The sequence below is a fragment of the Phyllopteryx taeniolatus genome, chromosome 9, assembly GCF_024500385.1.
Source record: "Phyllopteryx taeniolatus isolate TA_2022b chromosome 9, UOR_Ptae_1.2, whole genome shotgun sequence".
In the NCBI taxonomy this organism is placed as follows: domain Eukaryota; kingdom Metazoa; phylum Chordata; class Actinopteri; order Syngnathiformes; family Syngnathidae; genus Phyllopteryx; species Phyllopteryx taeniolatus.
The window spans coordinates 27,716,302-27,742,057 of record NC_084510.1 but is presented as its reverse complement, the minus strand read 5'-3'; the positions used below and the strand labels follow the sequence as shown (position 1 = coordinate 27,742,057).

Below are 25,756 nucleotides of genomic sequence, written 5' to 3'. Positions count from 1 at the left end.
GTTCAGTATTGCCAACGGACAGTTAATTATCTGACTGGTCATGCTGTACTGTCATCTTACCTCAATCAGAGTTTGACAGTTTGGTTATTTAGTTCTTTGGCCACTGTGGAGAGGAGCAGTTGAAAGTCGGTTTATTGCTAATCAATTTGTCTCCCTCACCCCTCCCCATGTCTAAAATGATAGCGACAGCCAGACTGCCAGAAAATGAAAGATTAGTCGTACTCTTTGGAGCCCCAACCGTTTCCCCAGCGGATCAATGAGGGAAAAAAAATCACTTTTAACACATCCCACACCACAGGATAATCACTCGGGATAATCTTTCACATGCGACACGCCGGCCTGGGCTCAAATTTGGCTCGGTTTTCGGTGTGCGTGTACCCTGCTTTAGTCACTCCGTGTGTGCCGGTTTCTGCCGTCCAAGCCCTCTTGAAGCTGCAGAAACCCAAGTTTGCAGGACTCGGAATGAAGCGCATTTTTTCCCTCCGAGCCAACATAATCGTGTTTTTAGCACTTCTCATGCACCAGAAACATGAGGGGAAACCACGCGTGCCCGAAATAGACGCGCAAACAGTTTGTGCAGAATGTCTCGTGTGGATGTTATGTCTGTTCTGTTCTCCCTCTCGGTAATTAGGCCACAGACGTTGAGTTACTGACGTCCGCTTTTAAGACCTGTGTGCCTCATCTCCAATGGGGTTGCTTTAAAATAAGTGTGCCCTATGGGGAACAGAGGTGTTATTGTGGCCTCTAACCCGTGACAAAAGCGTGTTTGCTCGCCGTCTGTGCTGGGAAAGGTCAAAGCGTTTCTTGACATGCATTATTATTATTTTTTTAAAGTAACAACAACGCCACCCTCTGTCCAACGTTGGTTATTGTCACGTGTTTTTGCCTCCTATGTTGACGAGTTTGCATTTGTCTCCACACAGGTCGCAATGAACTGATAGCGCGGTACATCAAACTGAGGACGGGGAAAACTCGCACAAGGAAACAGGTAAATAGTTACCAAGTGTTGTTTGAGTGTTTAACAATGGTTTTTCTATTAATTGACACACCAACACAAAACACCACCGCAGATGCAGAATCGTCTTTTTTAGTTATGAATGAATAACATCATAATCTTCCTTATTCAGTCTTTTTCAGGTTAGGTTACTTGTAATGCTGGATATAGGTGCATCTCAATAAATGGAAATTTGGTAGAAAAGTTCATTTATTTCAGTAGTACAATTCAAAAAGTGAATTGAACACATACAGTGATGCCTTGAGATGAAAGTTTAATTCGTTCCGTGAACACTCAAAACACTGATATCTTCAATCATCTTTCCCTACTGAAATGATTGGAAATGGCATTAATTCGTTCCAGACTCGCAAAAAACACAAAACCCAATTTTGTAAAGTGTTTTTAATAAGACAAACAAATTATAACATTGTACTTTAGGTAAGCATACAGTAACGACATAAGTAAATAAAATGTAAAAAATTAAGTGTTTGCCACATTTCTTGCTTCAATTCAATGGACATTGTGCTGCTCCTTCTGGCCATCTGGGGTCACTATAATAGACACATACGGATATACATGGTCACAATTGCTCAGTAACCCACACTAATATTAGTCGTTATTCGCAGAGGATAACGAATACTGTATATCCATGTGAGTATTGCTATATTATCTGTCTACAAGTGATGCTTTACCCTATATTTTCAAATATCTGTTGCTTAATGCGTTATAAGAACGCAACACTGGTGCTCATTCATTAGCCTGTCTATGGTGTTTTGCTTTGTTTGTCATTAAGCTAAATGGGCTGCAATGTCAAGTTATGTGGTTGTTTTAAAATACCTAATTCTAAATTTAATTTGACATTAAATCATAACTGGGAGTTTTTTTTTTTTTTTGAAGACTTGTTCACTATCTGCCAAAGTGCTTCTTGCTTTGAAGTGAGTTCAGATGGGTTCTCAAGTCAAGCAAATCAATCGGCCGAACGACGTCTCGTATCTCAAGGCACCATTGTACTATGCAGATTCATTAAATGAATTGATTAAATGGGAAAATACTTTTGAAAAGACACATTCCTACCTAATTTCAGTTTAAAAAATCATTCTGACTGTTTCTACTGTGTGATATTCAAGCTGTAAGCTGCATTTGTTGACAACAAAGTGTCTCACGTTGTTTACAATGCAGTACTCAATGTGATTCCATTTGTCTGCATGAGCTGTATATATATATATATATATATATATATATATATATATACACACATGTGTGTCTGTGTGTGTATATATTAATGTAAATACAGTGGAAACCTGGAGATCGGAGACACAAAAGTGTCATTAATTGTACAGTTAATGTTTTAAAATGTTTGATAGTACAAATAAAAAATGAATACATTCTACAACATTAAAACACTTTGATGACTGCTGGATATGGTTACTAGTGACTACTGTATGTGCTTGGGAGGCGAGTCTCTTTGAATTAAAACTCAACACTGACTTTGCCCTGCAGTGTCCGTTCTGTTGTTTTTAGTTATTTATTGCTGTTGGCACGTCGGCGTCACTGTTTTGAGGTTCTGTGTTTGAAGCGTTTTCCAAAATGGACAACCTTATTGAGCACCAAGCAGAGAAATGAGCGTACCGCTTTCTTACTTTCTGTCCTTTCTATTTTCTCGTTCTCCGGTTGTCATCACACACGCAGCTTCATTGCAAAGTGATTTGCAAAACGGAAAAACTGTGCTCCATGGGCGGACTCTACCACCCATTGATTTAAATGAGGGTGACCTCGACATTATGCCGATTGTTTTGCTTATTTAATGATGAACTCACCTTTATGTAGCATATTTGTACCGTATGTCATCGTCTATGCTTTTGCTGTATTTATGCGATATACGCACGCTGCTGCCGTCGATAAGGTACATCCAATCAGTCCGTTTACGCTACACTTGCATTGGCAGATATTCGATGCGTATCAGACCTGATTTCAATCGAAAAATATCCTATTCAACGCTGCCATGACCCATAAACCAATTGTTCCACTCGAGAGTAAAACATGGGAATTGTACCACTTGAACCATGTGGTATACATAGATCCAGCCGTAGATGCTTAGTGGGCCGAATCCCTCGAGATTTGCCGAGATCTCGCTTCGCAATACGTTCGACTCACCCGACCTTTAGAGGTTCCACTGTACGATTGTTTAAGGTTGCGCTTCCGTGTGTGTGTGTGTGTGAGTGTGTGTGTGCATGCATCCTAATGCATGTTGTGTTTTTTGTGCTCAAAAACTCTCTCACACCCCCTTAGGTTTCTAGTCACATACAGGTGTTAGCACGGAAGAAAGTTCGCGAATACCAGGCGGGTATCAAGGTAGGTGATGGCGACCTGCCCCGCCTCTCTGGCGACACTGACTGGGCGTCTCTTTCCTCTTTTGGTTACGGCTTCTCTCTTCCCTTCTTCTTCTTCTTCTTCTTCTTGTCTTCTCTCCTTTCCCTCCTTCCCTCCCTCTTTGGCTATTCTTCTGTGCAGGTTTCTAGCCACTTGCAGGTTCTCGCCCGGAGAAAATCTCGCGAGATCCAGTCAAAGCTAAAGGTATGCGCTTCACGGCGGGCTCAACCGGGGCTGGACCATATGGCTTGGCTTTGCACTAACCACTTCGTTCGAATCATAGCATTAGGTGAATCAGACGCAAGCTTGGCCGACAAAATCATGATTTGTATTGAACTAATTCCAGCTTTATTGAGGAATATTGGACAAAAAAAATAATGCTTTTGCATGCTGTGGTCAGACAGGAAGCGCTTTTTAACACTTACATGTAGCTATTTTTAAATGGGACATATGATAGAAAATGTATTTTTAATTGCTTGTTATCAGAATACGGAGTTGTTCCCTTCCTATAGTGACAGCATAACCTGAATGTCTAAAGAAGTCGGAATGCGTCATGGTTTAGCACTAACCAACGACCCCCCCCCCCCCCCCCCCCCCCCCCCCGTTTTAGTAAAATAGAGCAGAGGCTCCTATAGATGGACATTATGAGAACCTTTTAAGACAACCAGGTAGAAGAAGTAGAGAAATGTTTCGTGTACAAATGACAATATTGTCAAAACGATCACAAACAACATTTACCAAAAAGTTGTAAAGTGCATGCCAGGCCATTAGTTGGCGATGTCACTATGCACTAACTGCTTTTAGTCTCGGGCGAAACGAAGTTTAAATATTTGACATAGCGTAAACAAGTAATGCCTGCACTCCGAGTACAACAGTTTTGTTCTTACGGTGGCGAAGTAATCCGAATTTCTATGCAAGTTGGAATGTGCGTAGTCTGTCACTAACCTACGCTAACACGGTAGGAGTCAGAATTACAGTAGATGATTGTAAAAATAAAAAAATAAAACATTTGTAGACCATAAATATAATACAACAGGAAGAAACCTCATAGCTCATTTCGTGTCATAAAAAGATGACCTTCTACATAAAAATATGGCTTTCTGGAGTGCCTGCCCACCCTATCAAATACGTTGCCTGCATATTTCCCAAAATGTGACTGTAAGGAAGCCATTCATAATTTTTGCCAGATTTTGACTTTACAATGGAGCTAATTTACATAATACTGCAGCTAGGTGATGAAGTGCTGCCTCCAGGAGTGAAAACAAAATCGATGCTTTTCGTGTTTTCGTAAGCGCTTGCTTCTGTCTTCCCACTCTGGGCAAGTAGTGGCAGCTTGCCTCGTTTCAAGCCCCTTCCTGTGTCGTTATGGTAACGAAAGACGTAAGCCTTGTCACAACACGCAGTAGAGGGGACGGGGGCGAGCGGCGGCTCATTTGCAGGAGACCGGATAACACCATCGAAACAGGTTGAGTTCTTGGCTCTGGGTTCGGAGTTTTAAACTGTGAAGAAAAGGCATAATATGTCTCCTTGAAAGCAAAGGCCGACTTAACTAATGCAACACACGCTGTTACGAGGAGCCCGTGAGAAGCTTTTGCCTTTCACGCTTGTGCAGCATGCTCTTCAACCTCTGAGACTTGTCTCCGTTCCCTCTACTCTGACCCCTCTAGTTCCTCTCGTTCATGTTTCTAATGTCCTGTTTGTAAAGATGCACATACAAAATTCTCCTCTGGTCTCTTTCCTCAGTTTTTTTTTTGTTTGTTTGTTTCTCCAATGCAAATTCACATTCATACAGTATGATGTGCACACACAATAGACACGTGACATTAACCTCTTACTGGTAACTAATGCAGTAGCGGTAGCAAATGTGTAGACTACTTTGACATCTATATTTTTACTGTATTTACTACTATGTATGATAAAAATACGAACAAAAATAAGCCCAGCACAATAATTAAAAAAATAAATAAATAACATGTCAGTTGAACATGCACCATTGTTTCTTTGGTAAACCAAAAATGTTCATGTGTTAATTTGCCTCGCAGCATATTAAAATGTACATTACATTCTATGTATATTATGTACAATCTACATTTTACAGGTTTGTGTATGTGTGTGTGTGTGGGGGGGGGGCGGGGGGGGTCATCACTCAAAATGATCACCATTAATTCCTTGAGTTACCTTTTTGTTTTGACAGAAACAAGACCACGTATACAAAAGTCCCATGTCCTACAAATATTCCTAAAAATCCACTAATATTACATCATAAACCTAAATCATCTTTTTACCTTACAGTTACATTATCCTAATCAATTTTTTTAAACGCTTCACATAAAAATGCCCTTTTTATGCCATTTATTCAAACAAAGCATTACAATAAAATCTTTGCAGGAATGATCAATTAAGGTAGACTGAAACTATAATGATTTTTTTCAGTTGGATCATTAGCTGTGGAGACTAAAAACAAACATTTACGCGATTCCTTCTTCTTCTATGTAAAATATTGTAGTTCTCCAAGTGGATGTGTGTAGCAATTGATTTACCGTACTGAACGTTAAGAATTCTGTCTGGAATTAATTGAGTGGTTTTTTTTTTAGAAAAAGCACACATTTTTCTTTGGAAAAAATCCCACTGCACACCGCCGAACAAAAACTTTCACAAAAATTATATACACTGCAATAATGACGATCTCATCCTAATTTACTCACAAATGTACTTATTCAGTGTAATACACGTGTTAACTGCATCTTCTGCCATCTAGTGGAAGAGCATTTAATTGTGCTGCCTGTCACTATACGTTGTTGGCAAAGATAGATGAGGAAGAAGATGATGATGATTATTTGTAGAAGATGAATAATCATTTTTGGATTCAATTCAGTGGAATTGGTTAATTTCCCACGCCACACGAATGTATTAGACGACATTGTACATTTTCATTTGGCCCAAAACTCCTCCGACGGCTTAAGTGCATCAAACTAACGGTTCTTTTCTCTTTTTGTTTTGCTTTAGGCGATGAATTTGGTAAGTGAATCTCACTCGCGCCGTACGCTATGCTTCCCCTATTCGCATCAACGGCATCAGTGCGCCTCCTTATGGCCCTCTGCTGGCATGGCATCACCCCCCCCCCCCCCCCCCCGCCCCAATCCTCCCTCCCCCACCTACTTCGCTATCACGTAACAAGGCGCAGCGCTTAGGAAACGGCCTCACTTTTAAACGCTGCTGTGCATCCTCGCTTGCTTCGCTGAGGTGCTGCTTTGTTGTTTTGGGGCTCTCGACTCGACAAAAATGCAATGAGATAAATAGCGTGAAACACCTAAATAATACTACTACTAATAATAATATGAATAAAATAATTTTAGACTTAAAAATAATGTGGCTCCAAGATGAATCAATTACGATCGTTTCGTATGCTGCTTTTCATGACACTGCTCTACATCCATTCATCAGTGTAAAGCTACTCTCTTTCTCATTTCCATGGTGACCGAAACAACGCTGCACTTTACTTTCAAAGCCAAATAAGCGCTTTTTTAGAATTGCCTTCATTTTCTTTGGTAACACTAATGCCAGTCTACAACTGGCTTCAGAAAGTTGGGTACACATACCGATTTTCAACATCTTTACCGATTCTTCAAATGCGACACACCCCACATACGACGAGGGGAAGAAATATTGTTGAATGTGTTCTTCCTGCGTTTACATTCTATGGTGTACTCAAAAGGACTAACACCACAAACAAAATCAACTCTGTGTTGACCGTACATATACGGATTTCCCATCGAGGCAGACCAGGTTTCATATTTACAATTGTCAGCCCAAACCAAAAAATTACCTTTAACGCACCTTAACACCACAGGATAATCACTCAGGCTAATCTTTTCGAGACAATTTGGCCTTCGCTAACTTTGATCGCATGGGATAACACTCAAATTGGGCCCGATTATCGGTATGCATGTACCCCGTTTTAGGAGTCCTGTGCACATTGTGGCGCCCCCTTGTGCTTGACTGGCCTCCTTTCACTGTAGGATCAGGCATCCAAAGACAAAGCCCTCCAGAACATGGCGGCGCTGTCGTCGGCGCAGATCGTCTCGCCGAGCATGATCAAGAATCATCTTCCACCGATGCCCCCTGCCCCCTACCAGCCAGGCAGAGTGAGACCTCCCTTCAATTGTCCTGCTTTCTTTCACGTTTTTATTTTTAAATCTGAAAACCTTGTGTCATTCTCTAGTTCTGGCCCGCGCCGATTCCGGGACAGCCTGGACCTTCTCAGGAGTAAGTAGAACCCCCCCGAGTGCGAGGGGCGGGGTGGTGGGGTGTGTGTGTGTGTGTGGGGGTTGGGGGGGGGGGGCGTCTTGCTGTATGACAGGAGACGACGTTGTCACCGATGCATAAAATCAGCGGCATTGCAAAGCATGTTTAACGCGTGACGTTTTTGCACATCAGGCTTGTTCTAGATCTCAACCCGGGAAGGACTCCTGGGCTTGGCCGCACCAGCCATGCGTAAGTTCGCCCTGGCAGCTGAGCTCCCGCCGTCAGCACCTGAAGCACCGCTACTAACTTCCACACTCTTTTTCTTGTATGTTGCCTGCACCAAATTGACTTTCAAATTCATTCACCCAGAAAAAATACAACCAAAGGTTGGAAAGCAATGAAGCAGGTGGACTTACGCTTTGCTGGTGCAGCAACACATGCTTACTTGGACACCAACTGGCAAGCCATGTTAAAAGCAGACATATTGTGCTTTATTTCGCAAGTTAAAACAGTTTCGTGGTATCTTAATAGCATTTCTATGGCTTGCTTTCTTAAAAATACTCCCAAGAATCAAAAATTACACCATTATTTAAGTCTAGCTGAAATTAGCCTGTTTTGAAGCCACTGCTCAGCTCACCAGGACAGGGCATAGGGCTTTTGTTACCATGACGACTAGGGGTGGCGCTACAGGATTATGACCAAGTGAACTCCTTGAGTGTGAAGAAAAAAGGCATCGACAATAATAAGTAGTAAAGGCATTGATTGTATTTTCCGTCATGGAGATGGCACTTCATCACCAAGCCGCCAAATTATTGTAAAGACCGAGCCCTGCTGCGACTAGCGGAAAAAAACATGCGACTAGTGAAAAAAACATGCATAAATAAAACATGCATCCCAGCAGGTTTCGTCGGTTCATGCAACAAGGGTAGGTAGGACGGCACTCGCCTTGTTTTACAAACTGATCAAGCCTGCTTGGATGAGAGGCGAAACGTCTTCTGAGACAACCAGAACAGACACTAAAGATTTATTTGGTTGTTAATTGCATGCTTAATATATGGCCAGGCAATCCAAGCAAGCAACTTTTTGTGTACAAGAAATTAAAAATGCATTTTTCCACAATATGTCCTCCTTTCTAGCATTCAAATATTTCAGACGAACATGTTCTTTCCAGTCAAGTTTGTCTCACTAAAGTATTTATTGTCTTCTAGTATCAAACCTTTTGCACAGCCCCCATACCCGAGCCTATCAGGTCCTGTACCGCAGTCCATACCAAGTAAGTATGACTTTGTGTACATATACAGTCTGACTAACTCTGGGATATTTGAGAAATCCTCAATTTTTGCATTTTTTTGCCTTACAGGTTACGAACCCTTGGCGCCGCCCCTCGCGCCCACAGCTACAGCGGTGCCAGTGTGGCAGGACCGGACCATCGCCTCCTCGAAGCTGCGCATGTTAGAGTACTCGGCCTTCATGGAAGTCCAGAGGGACCCGGACACTGTGAGTTCAAGTATTAGTGTGGTTACATATTGAAATAAAAGAGCAATACAGTGATGAAAATCATGATTTGATTCCTTGCTGAAAGTGGAAGTTTTACTTTTCTCCAATTTGTATCATTCTTTATTGATTATTATAACAGACGGAATAGCAGTCTAAAATGCATGGGGGAAAAAACAATGCAAAAGTAATAAAACTCTGAAGAAACGATGTCGATTTCTTTAGATTGGCTTGTGCCCATGTGTCACACAGCTGTGCACAATCAACCAATGACCAATACAGTGGTTCCTATTTATAGATACAAGTCGTCATTTGGATGATGTTTTTTTTTCACAATTCTTCAAAAAAGAGACTTCAAGTTTTGTATTTTCACACCCAGTTGAAGTTTACGATCAAAGTAAACATAAAACAAAGAGAATTAAACGTTCTGTCTCTGAAACAACAACATAGCTTTGCTTTAGTTAAGTCTGTTTAGCTCAAGGCTGGCAAACAATGCAAAATTCAATAGACAGGCTCGCAAATAGATTATTATCTCTGTAGATTAGATAATATAACAATACTCATAGGCATGTATTCATTGTCCTCTGCGAAGAACGGCTGATATTCCGACGGCTTACTGTGACCGTCTCCATGTGTAGCAAGGAATTTAGGGATCAGTGAACGGAGCCACACACTGTCATATCTTGAATGAAAACTTCCTTTCCTCAGCAATAAGCACAGCATTTTTATAACTTTATTTTGTGTGAACTTAGTTTTGTTTTTTGTTTTTTGTTCACCATTTTGACTGCTATTCTGTCAATTGCCATAATCAATAAACCAACCATAAAAATTGGAGACTGTTAATTGTAAACTTACAAATTCAGCAGGGAATCAAATAATCATTTCCCCCACCGTCTAATCGAATCACCACTTGGTAGGAGTCACTCGAGGGCACAATAATTTCATAATGTCCATGTTGCTTCAATTAGTGACCTTCCCTATTGTCTTATAATTCCCCAGATTCCTCAAAGCAGCTTAATGCAGGTCATATATTTGCCTGCGAGTTTAATCGCGTCCTTTCTTGTGCCTCTGTTTTGCAGTACAGCAAACACCTGTTTGTCCACATAGGACAGACCAACCCCTCCTACAGCGACCCCCTCCTGGAGGCTGTGGACATCCGACAGATCTACGACAAGTTCCCCGAAAAGAAGGGCGGCCTCAAGGAGCTTTACGAGAAAGGCCCTCAGAACGCATTTTTCCTGGTTAAATTTTGGGTGCGCAATCAAGGTTTATTTGAAGAAGACATTAGCATGCATTTATTTTCTCAATTTAAAAACCATTTTCAGGTGTCTTAATAACATGTCCGTGCCACACCTTTGTCAAAACACCCCAAGTATCAGAAACTAAAACACACTTTTAAATTTATTCAAGCTGCACTTTAGCCCGTTTTGAGGGGGACACGATTACATTAATAGTATGCACGTCATTATAAAGTCAATTTTCCCATAATATCTCCATTTTAACATTGACTACGCACTCCCCAGGCCGACCTGAACAGCAGCGGCATGCAGGACGGCCCCGGGTCTTTCTACGGCGTCACCAGCCAGTACAGCAGCGCCGAGAACATGACGATCACCGTTTCGACCAAAGTCTGCTCCTTTGGGAAGCAGGTGGTGGAGAAAGTCGAGGTAACGATAGCGCGTAAGGATCGATTATCTCCTCAAACGTGCAGTTTGTGTGTATTAGCTGTGTGTGCGTGTGTGTGTGTGCTCTCTTGCCGCCGCCGCAGACCGAGTACGCCCGCCTGGAGGGGGGCAAGTGTGTTTACAGAATCCACCGCTCCCCCATGTGCGAGTACATGATCAACTTCATCCACAAGCTCAAGCACTTGCCCGAAAAGTACATGATGAACAGTGTTCTTGAAAACTTCACCATCCTGCAGGTACACACATCCATATGAGCGTGCATTTGTAGTGTATGATAATCCCAGAAGCTTTGTAACACACTAGATTAATGGGAAAAATAGCACCAAGTATATTCCGTTGTACCATACTTAATGTCCTGTACTGAAAAAAATCCAAATACAGTGTACCATTTACCTAATAATGAACAATACCTAATGAGATAATGGGCGTGCAGGGCTGGGCTCCGTCGCATTTCCCCACCTGACGTTGTTGCCTCCATCTCTTTTTGCTCCCCCAGGTGGTAACGAACCGGGACACCCAAGAGACGTTGCTGTGCATCGCGTTCGTGTTCGAGGTGTCCACCAGCGAGCACGGCGCCCAGTACCACGTCTACAGACTTGTGAAGGACTAAGCAAAAAAAAAAAAAAAAAAAAAGTGAAAACACGCCGTCCCCCCTCTCTTCAGCAAAACCAGAAACGACGCTAGTGAACTAACACTCGCACACATATAAGAAAAAAATAAACACCGACAATCGCACACACTTGCATTTACAGACCAGTAGCTTGTGTTGAAACTTGCTTTAGATGGAGTGGAGGTACGCCAAGGAGCTTGAGGGAATGAGAAGGTGTTGAATGAGATCACTCAGAGCAAGAAGAGACGACAGAACTGGACCACAGAGGAAGAGGAAGCGGTGTTGCAGTAGATTTTGTTCGGAAAGAAAAGTGCCTTTTTTTTTTTCCTCCAAAGATATCGTTGCCTGCCACTTTGAATTGCCTTTTGTACTACCTCTTTTTTTTTTTTTTTTTTTTTTTTTTTCAAATGACAGATCATCATAAAAGAGATTCAATTGGAAATAAGCCCTTCAGGCTTTTCACGCCAACATTTATCAGTGAAAAGACTTTTTGCCTTATCATTCTGGTACTGCCTGCCTGTTTTAAATCTTGTTTGACACGGGGTACACACATACCGATTTTCCCACACAAGGGTTTGTGATCATACATTTTGAACAGTGTGTATGTATCACACTTAATTTTATATCGTTCTGTTTCACATCACAATCACAAACTCTGTGACTTGGCTAATATCTGTGTTGATCACACACAATTGTTTGCGATCATAAATACTGAATAGTATTGTTCAGTATAAATACTGAACAATTGTCACCCTGACTGTCTTTCGAGGAAGGGAAAAAATAATAATTTTAACACACCCCACACCAGTGGATAAACGCTCATGACAATCTTCTAGAGACATGCAACAATCGGTCCTTTGCTGACTTTGATTGGAAAGAGGGGAAATACTTAAATCCGGCCCAAATATCAGTATGTGTGTATCTCACTTTAATTGGTGTTGACAACACCCATAAGGATTTGTAATTGTAAATATTGAACAGGTTTAACATTTAAGATCTTCAGCCCAGCTCGTCTTCCGAGCAGGCCGGGGAGGAAAGAAAATCCCTTAACACTACAGCATAATCGCTCAGGATAATCTTTTAGAGACATCCGACAATCAGTTCTCTGCTGACTTTGTTTGAAAAGGGGGGACGAAATGATCATATTTGACCTGATTATCGGTATGTGTGTACCCCGTTTTACAAATAAAAGATTTTCTGACACTACGGATGCTTTTTACTGTTGCTCGTCTTACATAAAACCAGCGACACCCCCGTTGTTACATTGCTTTATCGGAAGATGTGTGCTCGGCTGTGCTGTGGGGCGGTGGAGATAAAGTGACAGCGGTGTTTTGTTTTTATGCCTTGACGTGTATGTAGCCTAAAGTGAAAACTACGTTGTTGTTGTACTGTGAGTCAAGTGGATTCTAAAGGAATATGTGTTACATAGGAGTATTTTTTAATTTGAGGAGGGGAAAGGGGGTGTTTATTTTTGATCAAGTGACCCAGCACAGAGGGGAACGAGCGAATTGAAATCACGGTTTCTTTTGTTTAAGAAAGAAATTGCATGCTGTGAAGTCATACACCTTCACTCACTATGCACAGAAGCTTCAGTTGTTCATATTTAAGACAATTTAATTCACATCCAACTCCAACCTGTTGTCTCTGTGCTGTGTGGAATGTGATTGTTATTTATAGGGTTGGAAAGCAGATGCTAATAATAAGGGCAGAGTGGGGTTCACTTAATCAGTTTTGCATTGATTTGGAGATGGTGAAACGGAAAAGCGTCCGTGCGTGTGTGTGTGTGTGCGTGTGTGCGTGTGTGCGTGTGTGTGTGTGTGTGGCTCACTGGACAATTTTTCGCCATAAAATTGGACACATTTTGACAAAAGTGCCTGCCTGGCTTTGAATCTCGTATTTTGCAAACTAGACACAAAAAATAATAATAATGCTCCTTGCTCAGTGTATCTTTTATACAGTTTTCTCGCCATTACCAGCATTTGTCCATGTTTTGATTCTGTCGTGTTTTTGACTGTGAGTGTTTTGCCTCACTGAAAATAATGTGTGATTGTATTGATATTGATAATTAATAATAAGATATCTAATGTGTCATATTCTGAATGGTGTGGGAAGGTGTTTTATTGTTTTTGGTTTAAGGTGGTTTACTCTTGTCTTTGCCACAATTGTGAATTGCAATTTTATACTTCCGAATAGAGGTTGGACTATGTAATCAAAACAATGTATCTAACAATAAAAGACACATGGTGCCTTTGGGGGCCATTTTCCCCATGATATGCTGTGTAGTTGTATTTGCCCATGGCTTTTCTTCTTTCAATATTATCAAGTAAGAATAAAATACTCAATACAACACGTTAATTTATTTTTTTTAAACACTTTTACTTGAAACTAAACTTAGGGTGGTGGCCCAAACTTTTCCCAGGTCTGTTTGCTTTGAGTCACCGATTCAAAATAAATGATTTGAGTACAACTAGTGGTATGTGGGCTTCCTCTTGTGGTACACCAAAAAAAATCACTGTACAAAAAAAATTGATGAATGGATAAAATTTACAGCATTTAAAAAAAAAAAATACAATTAAACCTATTACACTGAAGCTTGCGGCGATGCATACAGCCTTTTAAAAACATTTTATAAATCAAGTGTAGTACGTTTTACTTTTCATGTACATTCCATTTTTTTAAGTACAGTTCAGTTCTATTGAACTTAAGTACAATTGCATTTGCAATTAATCTTGAAGAACTTTTTTAATATTCAAGAACGATTTGTAATTTATATCAAATACCTTACGATTTAATCATTGTTTAAGTTCCCCCCCATTTTGGTTAATGGTCAAACAGTTCCTCACCTTACAGTGGCTCACAATAATAATACTTTAAGGACAACATCTCTCGTTTTTTATAAAGACATAGGCCTACGTTATGGTACTGTAGGCCTTTTTCTTAATTTTGTTTTTTATTTTTTGAAGTGGTACTTAGTGTAGAAATGTTGAGAACAACCACTGTTTGAAGTTACTTTGGTGAAGTTGGGACACATTTTTGTTTCAGGTTGTGTTCTTTACCATCAGTTTGTACGTACATCTACGGTAAGCACTGTATATTTTAAGCCAAAACAAGACAAAAGAGGTGTAGCTAAACTCAATATTGACTAATCAACTATTACTGCCATATTTGAACACATGATTGAGACAATAAACGCACAGAAATACTGTTCTGATTAGTGCGCGGAGAAAACTTCAGTTCCCAGAATTCCAGAGGAGCGGAAAGGATACGGAAGTCAGCAATAAACCGTAAATGAAACTTTACATTTTTTACTTTTTATGTATTTTAATAAACTCTTAATTCCCTTACAACATAAAATATAACATATAATCAAATGAAAATCAACGTCAGGTTTGCGTTTTGTTTTGGAAGCGATAAGGATGTGAAGAAACGAACGTGTGGCCCGATGCCGTCACTCCTAATCCAACATGGCACTTTCGTGTTCTCTATTTACACTTTCACCGTGATAAAGCGTCGCCGCGCAGCTGAGGGACGAGCTCTGTCGCGTTTTTAAGCATCATGTAATAAGAATAAACCACTTTGACAACGTCGTGGGCCGCCTTCCGTCGGTTTAATTGTTCGGTAGCCCCCAGGAAGTATCCTGGACCCGAGCGACTGTTCAAACGCCCACAGAGGAGCCTCGTCCCACTTCGTCCAGGTGAGTAATTTAAAAAAAGAAAGAAAGAAAAGAAAAATAAGACATTTAAATTGGTAGCAATCGTTTAAAATCCCCTCACTGTGTTTTAATGTCAAGTATGTACTACTGCTATGCTTCACAATCAGGATAAAACTAGCATGTGTAGCTCTGCTGTCGTTTAGAACTTAAATTCATACATTGTCTGCCATTTGAAATAAACCCAGGTTTGTCTTCATAGAAATTGTTATTAATTCAACCAAATCGACAGTTGTCGTGATGGTATTTGTGCTAGTACTGGACAGTAGTATAAAATCTGCAACCCCGTCTCACTTTCGACATTGGAAATTTGAATTCATTTTTATTTTCCATCAGGCGACTACATACTCATACACAGATGAGTGCCATTTTTAACTAAGTGAAATTGTAGGAATAGGTTTGGAAGCTGTAATAATGGCTGTGTCATAAAACTAAAACGAAACAAGTAATCCACTTTTGCCAGGAAAGTTAATGAAAACAGTTATTGGGCTACTTGTCTGTGCCTGAGAGGTGAGTCTCTTCATTTAGACTAAATGCAGCTAATTTGGATGTTCATACATTCTATTTTTATTTTTTTACTGTCATTATCACATTAGCAGGCTTTTTTTTTTCTTTCTTTCTGAGTAGACAGTGCAGCAAAATGTGAGGTCAATTTCCTGTTCAGTGGTTATCATCTCAACTTTGGTACCCATTTATGGTAGCATCGCAACAAAAACAAGGAAGTTGTTTGTGCTCCAGGTTCTGAGAAGAAATCTTTTCTGAAAATCTGAATTGAGAATTTTCCAAATTTAGGGTCTGTTGGAAATTGGAAATCCTGAAAAGCCACAATCGAGAATCTTAATAATTCGTGCTAATTAATTAGCACAGCATCCTAAATGGAAAATGTTATCACACACAGACACACCTATGCACACAGTTTGACTTAAAATTACTTTAAACACATTTTTCCCCCCTCCTGATGTGCTACTGGTGATTTTTGTTTTCTTTTTCCTGTTTTTTTTTTTTTTTTTGCACAATTCCATTTCTTCTTTTTCTATATAAACAGCGCGTGACCCAGAGGCTGCCTGGTCAGCTTGTTCCAAACACACACGCACACACACGCCACATGCAAACATGTATTGTCACATTGACCAGCCTCGGCAGCTGATGACAATGTCAACACATTATCTGTGCGTCTATGCTACCTATACCACACCCATCTAATAACATCCATCCATCCATCCATCCATCATTTTTTTTATATCCTGTTCAGGGTCACGGGTTTGCTGGAGCCTATCGCAGCTGATTTCGGACGAAAAAAACGGTCGAAAAAAAAGACCAGCTGATATATGTGTGACATTTGTCATCTTCAATATTAGGATCTAATGCTCTACCATCATGGATCACAAGGACTCTGTCAGCATCCGAGTGTTCTCTCTCAACTGCTGGTCAGTGTATGCAAACACACACTCACACACTCCTGTTGTTTCAGTAAATCTATAGTTGACATTCCGCTGGTGTTTTTGTTTGTCAGGGGGGTGCGCTACCTGAGCAAGCACTGCGCTCAGCGGTACGTCATGATCGCAGACATGCTGCACCATGAAAAGCACGACGTGGTCCTCCTGCAAGAAGTGAGTGGATGGAAAAGTATCCGCTTTTAGCAGGTTACATGATATTTATGTTTTTAGTTTATTTCATTTTAAAACAAGTAAAATCAGGAAATAAAAATTGTGTACTGTGTTTGCCAAATTTTATATACTAATGTCGTGTTTTTATGTGAAATAGAAAATGTTCACATAATTTGCCTATAATCTTTATCCACTTGCTGAATTTTAATATTTTTTCATATATATTTTAATAATAACTGACAATTTAATGATAATTTGGAAAAGTTAAATAATTTCATAAAATTAATAGGTCACAATTCATTTTAATTTAATGTAGTTTTTGTTGTTATAAAATTCGAAATACAATTTTTCACATTTGTCTATTTATGTATTGGCCTCATTTAAAATTTAATTAAAAAAATTCTTCCCACCTTTCATTTTGTTTTTTATTCTGGAATATAAAATGGCCTCATTTGTCTATAATGAGTCCATAACTTGACACATTTTGATGTAATTAATTTTGAAAAGGAGAAATAATTTACTTAAAGTAATAATAGATTATCTGCAGTACTAATACAACTCCAATTCCAATGAAGTTGGGACGTTGAGTTAAACATAAATCAAAACAGAATACAATGATTTGCAAATCATGTTCAACCTATATTTAATTGAATACACCACAAAGACAAGATATTTAATGTTCAAACTGATTTAACTTTATTGTTTTTAGCAAATAATCTGGGACAGGTGGCAAAAAAGACTGAAAGTTGAGGAATACTCATCAAACACCTGTTTGGAACATCCCACAGGTGACTGGACTAATTGGGAACAGGTGGGTGCCATGATTGGGTATAAAAGGAGCTTCCCTGAATTGAACATTCACAAGCAAAGATGTGGTGAGGTTCACCTCTTTGTGAAAAAGTGCGTGAGAAAATAGTCAAACAGTTTAAGGACAATGTTTCTCAATGTACAATTGCAAGGAATTTAGGGATTTCATCATCTATGGTCCATAATATCATCAAAAGGTTCAGAGAATCTCAAGAAATCACTGCATGTAAGCGGCAAGGCCGAAAACCAACATTGAATGCCCGTGACCTTCGATCCCACAGGCGGCACTGCATCAAAAGCCGACATCAACGTGTAAGTGATATCACCACATGGGCTCAGGAACACTTCAGAAAACCAATGTCAGTAAATACAGTTCGGCGCTACATCCGTAAGTGCAACTTGAAACTCTACTATGCAAAGCAAAAGCCATTTATCAACAACACCCAGAAATGCCGCCGGCTTCTCTGGGCCCGAGCTCATCTAAAATGGATTGATGCAAAGTGGAAAAGTGTTCTGTGGTCCGACGAGTCCACATTTAAAATTGTTTTTTGGAAATTGGGGGTGCCATGTCCTCCAGGGCAAAGCGGAAAAGAACCATCCGGCCTGTTATGGATGCAAAGTTCAAAAGCCAGCATCTGTGTAACTTACACATCTTTGACGGCACCATTGAATGCTGTTAAAAGAAAAGGTGATGTAACACAGTGGTAAACATGACCCTGTCGCAGCTTTTTTGGAACACGTTGCAGCCATAAAATTCCAAGTTAATGATTATTTGCTAAAAACAATAAAGTTTATCAGTTTGAACATTAAATATCTTGTCTTTGTAGTATATTCATTTAAATCTAGGTCGAACATGATTTGCAAATCATTGTATTCTGTTTTTATTTATGGTTAAGATAACGTCCCAACTTCATTGGAATTGAGGTTCTAGATTAGCTACAGTACTTTATTATTAGTAGTATTAGTTTTGTACAGAAATAAAAAAACAAGTGATCACATTCAATGTATTCCCCTAGACAGCCACAAGTGATCCAAACCTACTCTGTGCAAACATAGCGGCAATGCTAATGAGCCAATAGGTGCAAAAGTCATCCTTTATTTCAAGTCTCACACTGTTTTTATGTTCTGCAGGTGTGGAGTGAAAAAGACTACCTCTTCCTGAGGAAGAAGTTGGCCAGTAGCCACGTTCACTCGCATTACTTTAAGAGGTAACGTGTTTCAAGTTGTAATCCTCGTGCAAAATGTCAGAAAAGGCCTCAGATGTGGTGGAGCGCTTTGATCCACCTGCTAAATGGAACCGACTGAAGGATTAACACAGTTTAATTCTCTCTTGACCTGCATACCAATGCACAAGAATCTAATCTCCGCTACTTGTACATTTAAATAGATAAAAATAAAATAAAAATACTCAAAGCTGTTAAGATGTCGTGTGATGTCGTTTGCCTTGGAAACTATATTTAAACTGAAGGATTGCATTCAAATCTCCTAATGGCTCACTTTGCCCCCACCCCCCAGTGGAGTCATCGGCAGCGGATTGGCCATTTTCTCCAAGCACAGAATTCAAGACACGCTTCTTTACCGCTATTCCCTTAATGGGTACCCGTACATGGTAAGTATTAGGGATGTAAATTTTAACCTAAAGCAGCGTTCGCACACATTAACAATTTATTTATTTATTTTATTTTTTAGTGTGAGAAACCCAAGTCATTACAAAGAAATAATTGGCCACTGTGTACATATTGCTGTAATGGTGTGTGGTATATAGTATAGTATGAAAACTTGACAGACACAAGAACTTGTGATTGTAAGTTTTGAACAGGTTTAACATTTACAAATGTCAACCTCAACTGTTTTCGAGCAAATTGGGTAGGAGAATAATAATAATAAAAAAAGAATATTTGCTCAGGACAAGTTCTAAAGAGACACCCAACAATCTTGTTTTTCTTAATTAAAAAAAATTTTTTTTTTACTTTGATTGCAAAAATGCTCAAATGAGGCCTGGTTATCGCTTTCGTATGGCCCTCGGATAACTTTATAACAACTGAAATAGTGATTTTAGTACTGTATATATTGCAAATTCCCACAATGCACCGTGTCTCAAAAGCACAATTATTCTCAGGCTCACCACGGGGATTGGTTCGGAGGCAAAGCCGTGGGCCTGGCCGTCGTGAACATCGGCACGCTGACCGCCAACTTCTACCTGACTCACGTAGGTGGCATCTTAACGTCTGTCTCGTCCGAATACACGCAGGGGTGAGTTCATTGACCGAGACGTCTGTCATTGCAGCTGCATGCCGAGTACTGTCGGGAGAGGGACGCCTATCTGCCTCACAGGGTGGTCCAGTCCTGGGAGCTGCAGCAGTTCATCCGGTACTGTCCCATTGTCAACTCTGGAATTGTAATGCCGAGCATATTTGTGGTTCACTACTCAAAAATTTAACTATTTACATTTTTTTCTGTGGAACCTATTCTATCCTAGTCGCTGAAACAATCACCTATTTGCAAGCCCTGTCTAAATAGGAGTTGGTGTCAGGGAAGTAGATGGAATATTTAAAAAAAAAATACACTGATCGACGACTCTATTTTCATCACATTTGCATCGACTACAAAAAAAAATAAAATCGTGCAACCTCTTACAAGGAAGAATGTTGAAGTGATACATCTCAACCAAGCGACAAGGTTTGCATGTCGGAGGAGCCGAGGTTTGCCTGGGTTGTTAGTGGAGGTTATGGCGCGTCTTTGCCACACACACACTTCTGATGCCTTTTTTTTTTCTAAATCAAATCATCTGGAAGTAATTTATTTCTTCGTGGTATGTTTGAAATGATATTAAACTGTTTAGTCAGAGTTGATGGTAAACATTGAACCCTTGAATATTCGCGGTTTGGGGCTAACCTATTCGTTTGGAACATATCCTCTGTTAGTCCCTGAAAAACTCACCTCAACTATTATAAACTATTATATGAAGTGGGTTGAGGAGTGTCATTTTGAAAAAGGAGTGCTTTGCCGCCATCTTGTGGTATTTACAGGCAATTGCAAACCATTTTGGGGTGGGCATATCTGCGGGATATTAATTTCATAGTGTCAAATTGTTGACTGTTATAACTGCATGCTGTGTTTCTAGCCACACGTCCGCCGGCGCCGACGTGGTGGTCCTCGGCGGCGACCTCAACATGCACCCTCAGGACCTCGGCAACAAGCTGCTGACCTCCTACACGGGACTACGGGACGCGTACACCGAGACCGACGCCTTTGACGTAGGTCTTCAGACACAGTGAAGGATCAGCCGCACCAAAGAGTTGGGAATCGGGAAGGGGTCTTATTTAGGGGAGGGCAAACTTGAGTGCTCAAAGCCACATTTTATTATTATTTTTTATTGCCATTCAACACTTAGTGGTCAATGTCATCTAATTGAGGACCTTTCAGGTGGTAATTGCTGTTTCCTGGCGTGATACCTGTCGATTGCTTCGATCGACCACCTCGTTCAACGCAGGATGGTCGATATCTATCCAGGGGCTTTCGTCCACAAGTCACAATTGTTAACCGATCTTCAAATGATTAATAATGAAATTAATAATTCTATGCTGAAATGAGAAGCCTTTTGATAAATTGTATTTTTCAGGGATGTGAAGACGGTCTGACTCTCATACTGGACAACCCTTTCATCAGCCAGAAAGTGATCGCTCCCTTCAAGAAAGGCATCAGGATCGACTACATCCTCTTCAAGGTGGCTCAAACATTTGTTTCGCCTGGTATCAGTACACGTTTTCAAGGAGACATGACTACTTGCATATAAAAGTAAAGTAAAAGTACATTTTCCATTTATGACCCCTTTCATTCTTTTCTTTTTTTTCATGCAGGGTTCGAGCAAAGCCAACATCCAGTGCGCGTCCATGTGCACCACCAAAGGCTCCGTCCTGGGAAAGGCTTTCCCCTACTCGGACCATGAGGCTCTGACGGCCGAGTTCAGACTTGACGTGCTCGCTCCGAGTGAGGCCGGGGGAGACTTTCGGACGAGGAGTCATGATTGTGCAGGAGGTATTTTTGTGACCCCCAGATTAGTACAGTAACCCCCCCCCCCCCCCCACTGTAATAACAGTTTAAACTGTAAATATACAACAAACTATGATCCCTAAGTTGTTTAATATCATTTCAAGCTTATCTTAAAACATTACCCAAAAAAATAAATGGCTTCCAGGTTATTTAATTGAAAAAAAATGCACTGGGAAGCTGGCACGTACAACCCCAATTCCAAGGAAGTTGTGACGTTATCTTAACCATAAATAAAAACAGAATACAATGATTTGCAAATCATGTTCGACCTATATTTAATTGAATACACTACAAAGACAAGATATTTAATGTTCAAACTGATAAACCTTATTGTTTTTAGCAAATAATCATTAACTTAGAATTTTATGGCTGCAACACGTTCCAAAAAAGCTGGGACAGGGTCATGTTTACCACTGTGTTACGTCACCTTTTCTTTTAACAGCATTCAAAAAATGTTTGGGAACTGAGGACACTAATTGTCATAGCAATCCGGGCCCGGTCTCCATTGTCGTATTTTACGCTTCATAATGCGCCACACATTTTCAATCGGAGACAGGTCTGGACTGCAGGCAGGCCAGTCTAGTACCCACACTCTTTTACTATGAAGCCACGCTTTTGTAACATGCAGAATGTGGTTTGGCATTGTCTTGCTGAAATAAACAGGGGCGTCCATGAAAAGATGTTGCTTAGATGGCAGCATATGTTTTTCCAAAACCTGTATGTACCTTTCAGCATTAATGGTGCCGTTCACAGATGTGCAAGTTACCCATGCCATTGGCACTAACACAGCCCCATACCATCACAGATGCTGGCTTTTGAACTTTGCGTCCATAACAGTCCGCATGGTTCTTTTCCTCTTTGGCCCGGAGGACACGACGTCCACAATTTCCAAAACAAATTTGAAATGTGGACTTGTCAGACCACAGAACACTTTTCCACTTTGCATCAGTCCACCTTAGATGAGCTCAGGACCAGAGAAGCTGGCGGCGTTTCTGGGTTGATAAATGGCTTTTGCTTTGCATAGTATAGTTTTAAGTTGCACTTATGGATGTAGCGCCGAAATGTATTTACTGACATTGGTTTTCTGAAGTGTTCCTGAGCCCATGTGGTGATATCCTTTACACATTGATGTTGGTTTTTGATGCAGTGCCGCCTGAGGGCTCGAAGATCACGGGCATTCAATGTTGGTTTTCGGCCTTGCCGCTTACATGCAGTGATTTCTTGAGATTCTCTGAACCTTTTGATGATATTATGGACCATAGATGATGAAATCCCTAAATTCTTTGCAATTGTACGTTGAGGAACATTGTCCTTAAACTGTTGGACTATTTTCTCACGCACTTGTTCACAAAGAGGTGAACCTCTCCCCATCTTTGCTTGTGAATGACTGAGCAATTCAGGGAAGCTCCTTTTATACCCAATCATGGCACCCACCTATTCACCTGTGGGATGTTCCAAACAGCTTCAACTTTACTAGTCTTTTTTGCCACCTGTCCCAGCTTTTTTGGAACGTGTTGCAGCCATAAAATTTGTAATATTTATATTTTTTTTATAAATAAGTTAATGATTATTTGCTAAAAACAAAAGTTTATCAGTTTGAACATTAAATATCTTGTCTTTGTAGTGTATTCAATTAAATATAGGTCGAAGATGATTTGCAAATCATTGTATTCTGTTTTTGTTTAACACAACGTCCCAACTTCATTGGAATTGGGGTTGCAGTTACACATGTGCAGACTTTTCATAACTTTCACTAACAACCAAGGCTAAACTTGGCTCCACCCCAACATACAAAGCTTGTAGAGATGTATCACTTCAACATACTTCCTTGACACTACTACTTTCCTATTTAGACCGGGTTTCGGTGGGATCGCATGGCATCTTAGAGCATTTCAGAAAGAGTGCAAAAATGAGTTTTCAGTGAAAAGCTGCTGATAGGTATTGATGAATAAATAGTTTAAACCGTAAATACACCGCAAACTATTATCTCAATATCGTTTCAAACTTATCTTACATTACCCTTAAAAATAAATGCCTCACAGATGATTTGGGATGGAAAGAAATGCGCTTTTTAGTAGCCACTCAGCAGAGCAAAAACATACAGATGTAGCGAAGACTACTTCACTCTCACTACCAACCCAGGCTAAACTTAGCTCCTCCTCGACTTACAAAGTTCTCCATCTGTCAATTCCGATATATCACTTCAACTTACCTCCTTGACACCAGTTACGAGTTTCCTATTCAGCCGGGGCTTTGGCAGCATCTTGCGGCATCTTAAGGTGTCACAGATGAGCTGGTGAGTTTTACAGCGAATAGCTGAGATAGGTTCCACAGAATAAATGTGAAAAGGTGATTTTGTGAATAGCGAACTGCGAGTAGGTGGGATATTCATGTATTTGAATACACGCAATTAAAAAGTCCACTTTTAAGTCTGCTCTGTCTGCCATTCCTCTTGTCCTCAGGGGATGTGGCCAGACTGGTGGACATACTGACGGAGGCCCGCACTGAGGTAAAAGTGGGCGTGCACTGCGCGGAACGGATGCGCTACACGGCGGCCCGCACGGGCGCCATGGGCTTGGCGCTGCTCCTGCTGGAGCTGGCCATCGCGGCCGTGCCCTGGCTGGCGCTGGGCGCCGAGCAGGCCTTCCCGCTCACCTCCTTCTGCCTGCTGGCGGCACTGTGCTTCGCCATCCTGCTGTGCACCTCGCTGCTCTATGTCTTCTACTCCATGGAGCTCAAGTCCCTGCAGGGCACCGAGGACCAGATGAGACTGGCCGTGGGAGGCCTGCAGGAGAAGCTGCGGGGCTTCCCTGTGGCCAAGCTCCCGGGGTGTCCGCAGCCCAGCGGCGGGTTGCATGTGGAGGAATAACAGGCCAATGGAAATCTTATCCGTCCATTTTCGATACCACTTATCTTAAATGTCGTTACAGGAAAGCTGTGCCGGCGCAACCATTCACACTCACGCCACCAAAACCTTTTTATTGACGCAAATACATAACAGTTCAAGTAGAATGTTTTGACACACTTTCCCATTTAGAAAGTTTATCAAAACTTTGACACATTTGCGATGCATTGAACAGGTTTAACATTTTTGATTGTCAGCCACGACCATGGGTAAATTCCCAAATTGAGTCAGATTGTCGTGTGTGGACCAGAAACGTTTTGACACACTTTTCCATTTAGAAAGTATCAAAACCTTTCACATATTAGGATTTGCTATTTTACATGCTGAACCAATTTAACATGAGCAACTGTTGCCCTGACTGTTTTTAAGGATGATCAGGGCAAGGAAAAAACAACAACTTAAAAACATAACCCACAGCACAGGATAATCATTCGTTTGCCCCAGATGTTTTCTGAACAGATTGGTGAGGAAGAAATAAGTTAACACACCCCACATCACAAGATCGCTCAGGACAATCCTTCACAGACATCCAACAATTGGGCCTTAAGTATAGTAATAAATGAAAACATTTACTTACCTGCCCAATTGTTAGGAAAAGATGCACGCTCTACATGCAAAAGCTAACCACCGTGCAGCCTCCCAATTTAAATATATAACCACCATATAACCATCATTCAAATGTTTTTAATGCTCTTGAATCATTTATCCACCTTTTTATGCTCCTTGTAGTAATTTGTTTTTTAAAGGCCATCAAAGCAACTTTCATTCCGCCCATCCGACGCTTTGAGGGGGACCACGTACAGTATTCCCATTGCTGCGTTTACATAATATACTTGAACGAACATTCACTCCACTGCACACTCTGAGGTTTGACACTTCTTGCTTTAGTGCCTGAAACGTTTCAAAAGTACTGTGGGGGGAAAACAATGTTTTTTATACCATAAGGTAAATCTAATGTACACTTTGTGTGATCTCTGGACAATATGTGAAAAAAAAAATGTCAATGGTTGTGTAATTTCAACTGAGCATTAGCATGCAGTCCACTTGTTAGTTAATCAACGAGCTCAACCGCTTGCTTACAGTAGGAACTACGTAATGGTCCACATGGCTGAGCCAAATATTTTACTGAAATTATTTCAATGCTTAAGGTTTCAGGAAATTGTAAGAAAATTATTTAGTTTTTTTAATATCCTTATTTTACATGAGATTCATTCCAACTTAATACTGTGTTTTGGATGATGTTGATGCAAAAATAAAGTCATGATTTTTTTCTTGAG

General features: G+C 40.6%; 2 protein-coding genes across 6 annotated transcripts in view; both read left to right on the top strand.

The window, feature by feature from the left end:
- Positions 1 to 13,669, top strand: part of tead3b (TEA domain family member 3 b) — a 28,726-nt gene extending 15,057 nt beyond the window's left edge. The window contains exons 3-15 of the mRNA XM_061784854.1: positions 924 to 988; positions 3,284 to 3,346; positions 3,506 to 3,568; positions 6,371 to 6,382; positions 7,384 to 7,509; positions 7,587 to 7,630; positions 7,802 to 7,858; positions 8,818 to 8,882; positions 8,970 to 9,106; positions 10,183 to 10,356; positions 10,627 to 10,770; positions 10,872 to 11,024; positions 11,285 to 13,669. Of these exons, the coding sequence (XP_061640838.1) occupies positions 924 to 988; positions 3,284 to 3,346; positions 3,506 to 3,568; positions 6,371 to 6,382; positions 7,384 to 7,509; positions 7,587 to 7,630; positions 7,802 to 7,858; positions 8,818 to 8,882; positions 8,970 to 9,106; positions 10,183 to 10,356; positions 10,627 to 10,770; positions 10,872 to 11,024; positions 11,285 to 11,398 (1,217 nt within the window). The 3' untranslated portion in view covers positions 11,399 to 13,669. The remainder of the gene's footprint in view (positions 1 to 923; positions 989 to 3,283; positions 3,347 to 3,505; positions 3,569 to 6,370; positions 6,383 to 7,383; positions 7,510 to 7,586; positions 7,631 to 7,801; positions 7,859 to 8,817; positions 8,883 to 8,969; positions 9,107 to 10,182; positions 10,357 to 10,626; positions 10,771 to 10,871; positions 11,025 to 11,284) is intronic.
- A 966-nt stretch (positions 13,670 to 14,635) lies between these two features.
- Positions 14,636 to 25,755, top strand: smpd2b (sphingomyelin phosphodiesterase 2b). 5 transcript variants are annotated; one of them, XM_061784962.1, is made up of 12 exons: positions 14,636 to 14,682; positions 15,028 to 15,092; positions 16,466 to 16,534; positions 16,621 to 16,717; positions 18,653 to 18,729; positions 19,037 to 19,130; positions 19,641 to 19,730; positions 19,809 to 19,891; positions 20,646 to 20,778; positions 21,144 to 21,248; positions 21,382 to 21,559; positions 24,037 to 25,755. In XM_061784962.1, exons 3-12 carry the CDS (start codon positions 16,485 to 16,487, stop codon positions 24,441 to 24,443), a joined length of 1,314 nt encoding a protein of 437 aa, XP_061640946.1. In that variant the 5' UTR covers positions 14,636 to 14,682; positions 15,028 to 15,092; positions 16,466 to 16,484; the 3' UTR covers positions 24,444 to 25,755. The 5 variants fall into 5 exon arrangements, with proteins under 5 accessions (XP_061640946.1, XP_061640947.1, XP_061640945.1 ...); XM_061784963.1 differs by having other exon boundaries at positions 14,666 to 14,682; positions 16,360 to 16,534; XM_061784961.1 differs by lacking the exon at positions 14,636 to 14,682 and having other exon boundaries at positions 14,728 to 15,092.
- The last annotated feature ends 1 nt before the right edge of the window (position 25,756 follows it).

What these genes read in the sequence shown, in the direction of transcription:
- smpd2b (XM_061784959.1), top strand. Translation starts at nt 17,535, where the DNA reads ATGATTGGGTATAAAAGGAGCTTCCCTGAATTGAACATTCACAAGCAA. An exon ending in GTTCACCTCTTTGTGAAAAA is followed by an intron (nt 17,615 to 17,718) that starts GTGCGTGAGAAA and finishes TATCATCAAAAG; the next exon opens with GTTCAGAGAATCTCAAGAAA. An exon ending in TCGACTACATCCTCTTCAAG is followed by an intron (nt 21,249 to 21,381) that starts GTGGCTCAAACA and finishes TTTTTCATGCAG; the next exon opens with GGTTCGAGCAAAGCCAACAT.